General features: G+C 45.8%; 1 protein-coding gene across 4 annotated transcripts in view; it reads right to left on the bottom strand.

Moving 5' to 3' along the window:
• The window catches only part of ARID4A (AT-rich interaction domain 4A), a 201586-nt gene that overhangs the window by 120070 nt on the left and 71919 nt on the right, over positions 1 to 9597 (bottom strand). For all 4 annotated transcript variants that reach the window (XM_063947995.1, XM_063947996.1, XM_063947994.1 and 1 more), the window contains exon 11: positions 4019 to 4179. In XM_063947995.1, coding sequence (XP_063804065.1) covers positions 4019 to 4179 — 161 coding nt within the window. The remainder of the gene's footprint in view (positions 1 to 4018; positions 4180 to 9597) is intronic.

Genomic DNA, 9597 nt, shown 5'->3' with positions numbered 1-9597 from the left:
ATTTACAATTTTTTTTTATTATATTAATTAATGTCATATTAATTCTTTAATAACAGAAGCAAGCTCTAGTTCCACAAGTTTGTAGTATAATTGGTGACTCATTAATGAAATCTTATGGCATCATTATATTACTGCTCGTAATAATGATATTATTAAATAATTATTGCTCATCAATATAGTTATTATTTTGGGGGCCCATAAATGATTATTAAAGGCAAATGAATACATATATTTGATGTGGATCATTATTATGTTCTGATTAGATAGATAGTGCAAAATGAATGTCGTTGGTCAGAGTCTGGAATTAACCTCAACCTAGGTGGCTATTAAATCAGACGAGTTTGAGCCCAAACTCAACAGCGAGTTCGAACATAATTTCCCTCATTGCCTACTGATACACTAATGACTGATTGCTTAAAATGCATCCTATGAACAAACTGGGAACCAAAACCTTCTAAATAATGGTTAGAACCTACACAGTAAAGATAGTTCATGATGTGCCTTACTACGTACAGTGGGCCTGATTTGTATTTGTATGCAAACCTGACAGTTTATGTACAAATCCTATGTTTTTGGGGCAGTGCAAGACTGATTCTGTGTATATGCAGAACGGGTCTTGTTATATTGCTCACAGTCCCCTCTTAGTCGCTGCATGACTGACATACTGCAGCATTTGGGAGGCGGCAGCCAAGACTGTTCTCCGAAATGAGGGCGTCACCCCCATTTTGCAGGCGTGCTGGGCACAGGGTCTGCGTCATCGGACGGGGACTTCCTGGACCTGACTGTTCAGATCCTACGGCCAGTCTGAGTAAGTTTAAGACGGACTGCTTTGCACCTGATGGTTGTGGTGGTGATCAGTGGCTGCGTCCTAAGATGCAAGCAGGAGGTGTCTATCTCCTACAGACACCTCCTGTTGCATTTGTGTTTTCTTTCTACGGAATTACACAGACGTTCCCCTGCACTTCTCTGCGGCTGTGCAATTCCTTACAAATCCAAATTAGGACCAGTGTGTGTGTCACGGGTAGTCTGACACACACACTGTAGCAGAGGAATCAATGGCAATAACCATTCCTCATGTTACCTTATTATGACATTCATGCATCATTCAAGTTAATACCTCGGATGCCGAGGGTTTTCTTGCCCCAGCTTTGAGCATATTTTGGCACTCCTTGCGCTGGTTACATTCCAATATCAGTAATATATTACCCTCATTGTACCTTACTTTTGCAGAAGTGAGATTTCAGAGCAGAGCCGGCCCTAACCAATATGATGCCCTAGCCAAGATTTTGGCTGGTGCCCCCTAGCACCGCCACTAGTTCTGCAGGAGATGCCTGGCATGAGTCATCTGGCAGCTCTGCTAACGTCTGGCGCCTTTTGTTTCTGACAATGCATCTTATTTGCATTACTACGTGGCTAGGATGCACAAGCAGCTTCTGCTGATTAAAATAATATGCAGCATGCCTATATTCTGTGTGCGACTGCGGCTGTATCTGCATACGAAATGCTACATTACAGTGATTTCCAGGAATACACTGCAACGTAGCATTTCGTATGCAGATACAGTCGCAGTCACACACAAAATATAGGCATGCCGCATATCATTTTAATCAGCAGAAGCTGCTGGTGCCCCTAAGCATACCAAATGCCCTAGGCATATGCCTAGTTTGCCTATGCCTAAGGCCGGCTCTGTTTCAGAGGAAAAAACAAAACATTAGTCTGTTTACTCATTAGAAAAGTGTAAATAAAAACCCAGAGGAAACACTATAGGGTATATTCAATTAGGGTCGGATCCATTCCGATATGCATTTGTCGGAATGGATCAGACAAGCCCTATTCAATCCCATCTCAATTCGGCTTTAAAATAAAGTCGAAATGAGAGGAGACCTGTGAGCGGAGGGGGGGGGGAGAACACCAGCGGGGAGAGCCGCGGGCATACAGGGGAGAGCAGCGATACAGCACAGCGCTGCAGAAGGGTGTCTCACAGCCGCCAGACCTCACGGCAGTGTCCACCCGGCTCCAGCAAGCGTGACCTCACTTGCTGGAGCCGTGTGGGCGCTGCCGTGAGCGGGCGGCTGTGATACATCCTCCTGCAGCGCTGTGCTGTATCGCTGCTCTCCCCTGTATGCCCGCGGCTCTCCCCCCTCTCCTCCTGTAAGGTCCCTCACCTCAGTCCAAATTTTTTTTATGTCGGACTTAGATGGTCGCAAACGGGACCAAATCCTGTAGAATTTGGCCCAGTTTCCCTCAAAAGTGCGTGAATCGGCAGCTCTACCGCCGACTCGAGTACTATTCGACAAGTCAAATTCTCCGACCTGTCGAATAAAATTAGCTGGGGCTGAATAGATCAAATCACGATTCGACCTTAAAGTCGAAAACTGCCGTCTTTTCGACAGACACCAGCTTTCAACTCTAATTGAATATACCCCTATGGGGTTCTTCCTTCGGCATAAATCCACCTTTCCAGAACAGCAAAACAGACTAGACATTTACTATGGAAACATACACATAAAAAATTGTTTTTTTTTTTTTTTTAACTTTGATACATTGTGCCTTCTTGAATTAAATGCTTACAACATGTAGGTGTAGTACAGAAGCCCAATGAGACAAATCATTGTGAAAACTTACAGCTATAAACAAGATGACCCGTATGGAAAGGTGGAGATAGGAATGGACCGCCCTAATATTTACTACAGTGTTGGATGCCAATTTCTGGTGATCACCAGACCAACCAGTAAGAAGTCACATCATTAGCAACCAGGGTTGGCTGGTTTAAACCAAATGTTTTTTTTTTTTTTTTTTAAATAAAAAACACTGTTTTTTTTCTTTTTTTAATTTCATCTGAGTGTACTTTGTATGTATTAACATGTTTAGTCTATCTACATATATAGGAATAATAAGCTGTAAGAATTGGTTTTTACTGAAATATGTAAAATAAATCAACGCCTAATAACATTATTAATGTTAGAAAGCATTAAAACATAGTTGATCGAGGTATCTTATATACAATTCATTTTTTTATCTTTAAAACATTAATGCAAAACAATTTGGTTTAAACAAAAAAAAAAAAGCGTGTGTTTTTTCCAACCCTGTTAGAAATGGTGGACTACCCGTCACCAGTTATTACCAGTGGGCCTATCGTAACTAAGTGGAAACACTTCCTTATAACTCTAAGCTGCTGAAGACAAGCAGACTAGTCTTCAGCACTTTTGATGTACATGCAGAAGACTTCAGACTCATCCTTAGCAATCAAAGCGTTAATTTGCATGTAGAAGAATCTATGCCTGTTATAGTGCAGTAGGTAATTTTAAGAAGTGCAGCAGTTAAAAGAAACCCCAATAAGACTACGGGGGCAATTCAGACCTGATCGCTGGGCAGCGATTTTTGCAACCCTGCGATCAGATAGTCGCCGCCTACAGGGGAGTGTATTTTTGCTGTGCAAGTGTGTGATTGCATGTGTAGCAGAGCTGCACAAACTGATTTTGTGCAATTTCTGCACAGCCCAGAACTTACTTAGCCGCTGGGATCACTGCAGCCTGTCCGGGACCGGATTTGACGTCAGACACCCTCCCTTCCAACGCTTGGACACGCCTGAAAACGGTCAGTTGCCACCCTCAAATGCCCTCTTCCTGTCAATCTCCTTGCGATTGCCGGTGTGTTCGGAATTTTTGTACCATCCCGTCGCTGGCCGGCGATCCCCGTTGCTGCGGTTGATCGCGCCTGCACATTGCGGTGCATACGCAATTCAGATCTGATCGCAGGCTGAGAGAAAACGCAGCCTAACGATCAGGTCTGAATCGGCCCCTATGTTAGCAATTTCATGTTAACCTGACGTGAGCTACAAGTTTTAGTTTTTTGTGTGTCCCCCTCCTCACACCACAAATATATAGAAGACCATTTGTTACACCTCCCACCTAACCTGCAGACAATACTCTACCTTCCTAATGATGCAGCAAACAAATGGTAAATACAGTGTTATCTGTTTAACATTCGGTGTATACCTAAGCACAAAAATACGAACCTCCGCCTCCTCCCCTTCCTCTTTATTGTGTTCCCCTTCACTAATATCTGCATCCCCATCTTCTTCATCACTGCTGGAAGACTCCAGGATTTCTCTCATGTCCATTTTCCAGCTACCGGGGACCGTCCGTGACTTGAGGAAAGGTATGGCTTCCATTACACCTGATAGCAAACAAAAAAGACGTCTTTTTTTTTACCTTTACCTTTTTACAGTAATAAGACCATCAAGCAGGATGAAAAGCCTCTATTCAAAAATCACACTTTTTATTTTGTGATAAACTGATTGACCCATGTAACAAGACTCTGGGTACCCAAATGAAATGCCCTGACTTTATCCACTGCCTGTAAGTGATGAACCCTGCAGTGCACATATATCTAAGGGTGTTTAGTTTTTGTTATCAGAAGGGCAATGGTTGTAAAAGTGGACATTAATAGCCAGGGCAATGCCCTGTAGGGGAAGTCCGGTAAGCACCATCAAAACAGGAACCACACCGCTGAGGATCAATGTGAGGTGGCCTTGACCTAAGCCATAGATAACATGGTCTGCTGATTAGTATTAACAGTGCTATCTATAGATTTTCAGTGCAGTGAAAGGAGATGGGAGCATCAACAGAAAAGCTATAGACAGAAGTTACATACATATAAAAAAAAGTAGTAAAGACTGAGCTGTGTGGATGCCATTTCTCAGCATCTAGCACCAGTTGAGATGCTATGGGGTGACAATCAATGCTTGTGACTTGGGTTGTAGGACTGAGACAACATACAGGGGATGGGAAATAAATCTCTAACTCTCCTGATTTACAAACACTATAGGCCAGTGGTTCTCAAACTGTGTGCCGTGGCACCCTGGGGTGCCTCAGGACACTTGCAGGGGTGCCCTGGGTTGGTTGTCCAGGACCAATTAAAATTATTTATGGTCAATGTAATAGGCAAAATAGGATTTTAATTACCTACCGGTAAATCCTTTTCTCGTAGTCCGTAGAAGATGCTGGGGTCCATTTAGTACCATGGGGGTATAGACGGGTCCTTTGGGAGCCACTGGCACTTTAAGAGTTTAATAGTGTGGGCTGGCTCCTCCCTCTATGCCCCCCCTACCAGACTCAGTTTAGAAAATGTGCCCAAGGAGACGGATATACTTCGAGAGAAGGAAATACACAGATGATGGTGAGATTCACACCAGCTCACACATAACAAAAAAGGAAAGCCAAGCTAACCAACTTGGAACAATTTAGCAACGGCTGAAACAACAATACTGAACCAAGTAACAATGCAGGAATACGAAGCACTGGGCGGGCACCCAACCTTGTTGGGATCCTAAAGGACAAATAAAGCGTCCGACTTCCTGTGACGAGAAATTCTCTTCACATAAATTTTCAAAGCCCTCACCACATCCAAGGACTTTGAGGTAATTGAAGAGTCAGTAGCCACTGGCACCACAATAGTTTGGTTGATATGAAAAGCTGACACAACCTTAGGAAGAAACTGCTGACGCGTTCTGAGCTCAGCCCTATCTTCATGGAAAATCAAATAGGGGCTCTTGCAAGACTAAGCCCACAATTCTGACACACGTCTAGCAGATGCCAATGCCAACAGTGTGACCACCTTCCAAGTAAGAAACTTGACGTCCACGTCCTGCAAAGGTTCGAACCAATCCGATTGCAGGAACTGCAGCACCACATTAAGATCCCAAGTTGCCGTAGGAGGCACAAAAGGGGGTTGGATGTGCAGAACCCCTTTCAAGAAAGTCTGAACCTCAGGGAGGGCAGCCAATTGTTTCTGGAAGAAAATGGACAAGGCTGAAATCTGGACTTTTATGGAGCCCAAGCGTAGGCCCACATCCACACCAGCCTGCAGAAAGAGGAGAACCCGTCCTAGTTGAAACTCCGTGGGATACTTCTTGGATTCACACCAAGACACGTATTTTTTCCAAATTCGATGATAATGTTTAGACGTAACTTCCTCCCTAGCTTGAATTGGGGTAGGAATGACCTTTCTCGGAATGCCCTTCCGAGCTAAGATCTGGCGTTCAACCTCCATGCCGCCAAACGTAGCCACGGTAGTCTTGATAAGCGAATGGCCCCTGTTGCAGAAGGTCCTCGTGAAGAGGAAGAGGCCTTGGATCCTCCAGGAGTAACTCCAGAAGATCCGCGTACCAAGCCCTCCTAGGCCAGTCCGGAGCAATGAGGATCGCCTGAACTCTTGTTCTTTTTATTAGCTTGAGAATTCTTGGGATGAGTGGAAGTAGAGGGAACACATACACTGACTGGAACACCCACGGAGTTATCAGTGTGTCCACCGCCACTGCCTGTGGGTCTCTCGACCTAGAGCAGTACCTGCGAAGCTTCTTATTGAGGCGAGAGGCCATCATGTCTACCTGAGGTACGCCCCATCGGCTTGTCACCTCTGCGAACACCTCCGGGTGGAAGCCCCATTCTCCTGGATGGAGATCGTGTCTGCTGAGGAAGTCTGCTTCCCAGTTGTCTACTCCCGGAATGAAGATTGCTGATAGCGCCACCACGTGTTTTTCTGCCCAGAGGAGGATTCTTGTTACCTCTGTCATTGCCGCTCTGCTCTTCGTTCCGCCCTGTCGGTTTATGTAGGACACTGCCGTCACATTGTCCGACTGAACCTGAATGGCATGATCTTGCAGAAGATGTGCCACCTGTAAAAGGCCGTTGTATACGGCCCTAAGTTCCAGAATGTTTATCGGAAGGATGGATTCCAGACTTGACCACTTTCCTTAGAAAGTTTCCCCTTAGGTGACTGCTCCCCAACCTCTGAGACTTGCATCCGTGGTTAGAAGGATCCAATTCTAAATCCCAAACCTGCGGCCCTCGAGTAGGTGAGAAGGTTGCAGCCACTAGAGGAGTGAAATTCTGGCTTTCGGCGACAGGCGTATCCGCTGGTGCATGTGAAGATGTGATCCCGACCATTTGCCTAGGAGACCCAGTTGGAAGGACCGAGCATGGAATCTTCCGTACTGAAGAGCCTCGTAGGAGGCTACCATCTTCCCCAGAAGGCAAATGCACTGATGAACTGATACCCAGGCTGGCTTCAGGACATCCCGAACCATTGATTGGATCACCAACGCTTTCTCTACTGGTAGAAACACTCTCTGCACTTCCATGTCGAGCATCATCCCCAGGAAGGGCAGTCTCCTTGTCGGTTCCAAATGTGAATTTGGGAGGTTCAGGATCCACCCATGATCCTGGAGTAGTCGAGTTGAGAGAGCAATACTCTGCAACAACCTCTCCCTGGAAGACGCTTTTATCAGTAGATCGTCCAGATATGGAATTATGTTCACTCCTTGCCTGCGGAGGAGTAGCATCATCTCTGTCATGACCTTGGTGAACACTCTCGGTGCTGTGGAGAGGCCAAATGGCAGCGCTTGGAACTGATAGTGACAATCCAGCAGCGCAAATCTGAGATAAGCCTGGTGAGGCGGCCAGATCGGAAAGTAAAAGGTACGCATCCTTGATATCCAGGGATACTAGGAATTCCCCTTTCTCCAGACCTGAGATCACCGCTCCCAGAGATTCCATCTTGAATTTGAATTCCCTGAAGTAGGGGTTCAATTACTTAAGGTTTAAAATCGGCCTTACCGAACCATCCGGTTTCAGCACCACAAACAGGTTGGAATAACAGCCCCTGCGGTGTAGGCGAGGTGGAACTGGGACAATAACATCTGTTTTGACCAATTTTTGAATGGCTTCCTGTAGGATAGCACTTTTTGTCAGCGAAACTGGTAAGCCTGATTTGAAGAATCTGTGAGGTGAGAGTTCCTGAAACTCCAGTCTGTAACCCTGGGTAACAAGGTCTTGTCACCCAGGGGTCGAGGCCTGATGACGCCCAGATGTGACTGAAATTTTTTAGTCTCGCTCCCACCTGCTCGATCACCAGGCTGGGAGGTCCACCGTCATGCTGAAGATTTTGAGGAAACAGAACATGGTTTCTGTTCCCGAGAACCTGTTGGTGCAGGTTTTTTGGATTTTCCCCGACCACCCCTAAAGAAGGTGGAAGGGGATTTGGATTTTTTAAATTTCGCGGTCTGATAGGTCTGCAGTGTGGACGTAGGATAAGACTTCCTAGTTGGCGGAGCTGCTGAGGGAAGGAAGTTTGACTCACCCGCAGTTGCCGTGGAAAACCACGCATCCAATGCGACCCCAAACAGAGCCTGACCTGTGAAGGGTAGGTTCTCCATACTTTTCTTAGATTCTGCATCCGCAGTCCATTGGCGTAGCCAGAGTCCTCCGCGTGCCGAGACCGCCACGGAAGTAGCCCTTGCATTCAACATTCTAAGGTCTTTCATGGCCTCTACCATGAATCCAGCAGAATCCTGTATGTGACGTAAAAACAAATCAATGTCACTCCTATCCATAGTATCTAAAATCCTCTAGTAATGTGCCTGACCACTTTACTATGGCTTTAGAAATCCACGTACAAGCTATAGTGGGCCTTAAAGCCACGCCTGTAGCAGTGTATAAAGATTTGAGAATAGTCTCAATCTTGCGGTCAGCCGGCTCTTTTAGTGCGGTTGAACCAGGGACAGGTAAAACCACCTTTTTTGACAACCTAGATACAGAGGCGTCTACTATAGGCGGGTTTTCCCATTTCTTTCTATTCTCTTCAGGGAAAGGAAAAGCAATGAGAATTCTTTTAGGGATCTGGAATTTTTTTCTCTGGGTTTTCCCAGGATTTTTCAAATAAAGCGTTTAGCTCTTTAGAAGCCGGGAAGGTGAGGGAGGATTTCTTATTTTCCGTAAAATAAGATTCCTGTTCCGGCTCAGGTACCTTCTCATTAATATGCAAAACATGCCTAATGGCTTCAATCATCAGCTGCACCCCTTTAGCAAGGGAGGCATCCCCCCCATGCATATCCCATCACCGTCCCCTGTATCAGAGTCAGCATCCGTGTCAACTTGCATTATTTGGGCAAGCGCACGTTTTTTTAGGATATGTATGTGGGATATTTGAGGAAGTAGGAGCTGAATGCTGCAAACCCTCTACAGACTCTCAAAAACTGTGTCTCTTTCTCATTATGTGACATCCTTGATGAAATCTGGGATATCATTCCCCTTAAAGAATCCACCCATGGGGGTTCTGCTTCAGAGGGCTGGGAAAGCATATTGCAGTCCTGAGTACATGGGATAGACTCTTTAGGAGAAGATACACACTCTGCAGCACATGATACAGAGCCCTTAGACATGGTAATGTGGATAAATACACACACACATACAGGAAAATGTCAGACACAGTTTCCCCTAGAGTACCTTCAGAGAGTCACAGAGTCGAAGGAGCCAGCCACACAGCGCCCCAGTGAGCATTTATTATGATAACAGCCCGGCGCCGACTAAATAACCTTAATAGGCTAAATAGTACAGAATTCAGTCCCCCCCCGTCTATAACACCCTGGTACCGCAGTAACTGGAGTTATCTGGAGGGTCAGCGCTCCCTGTCAGCGTGTCTCAGCGGTCTGCAGGGAGAAAATGGCGCTGGTTAGTGCTGGATTCGCTCTGAGGAGAAGCCCCGCCCCCTAAAATGGTGCGCGGCTTCCCGCACATCATATTTATACTGGCCTGA

The sequence above is a fragment of the Pseudophryne corroboree genome, chromosome 12 (assembly GCF_028390025.1).
Source record: "Pseudophryne corroboree isolate aPseCor3 chromosome 12, aPseCor3.hap2, whole genome shotgun sequence".
NCBI lineage: Eukaryota > Metazoa > Chordata > Amphibia > Anura > Myobatrachidae > Pseudophryne > Pseudophryne corroboree.
The sequence above is the reverse complement of the archived record's forward strand: the minus strand, read 5'-3'. Positions and strand labels throughout refer to the sequence as shown.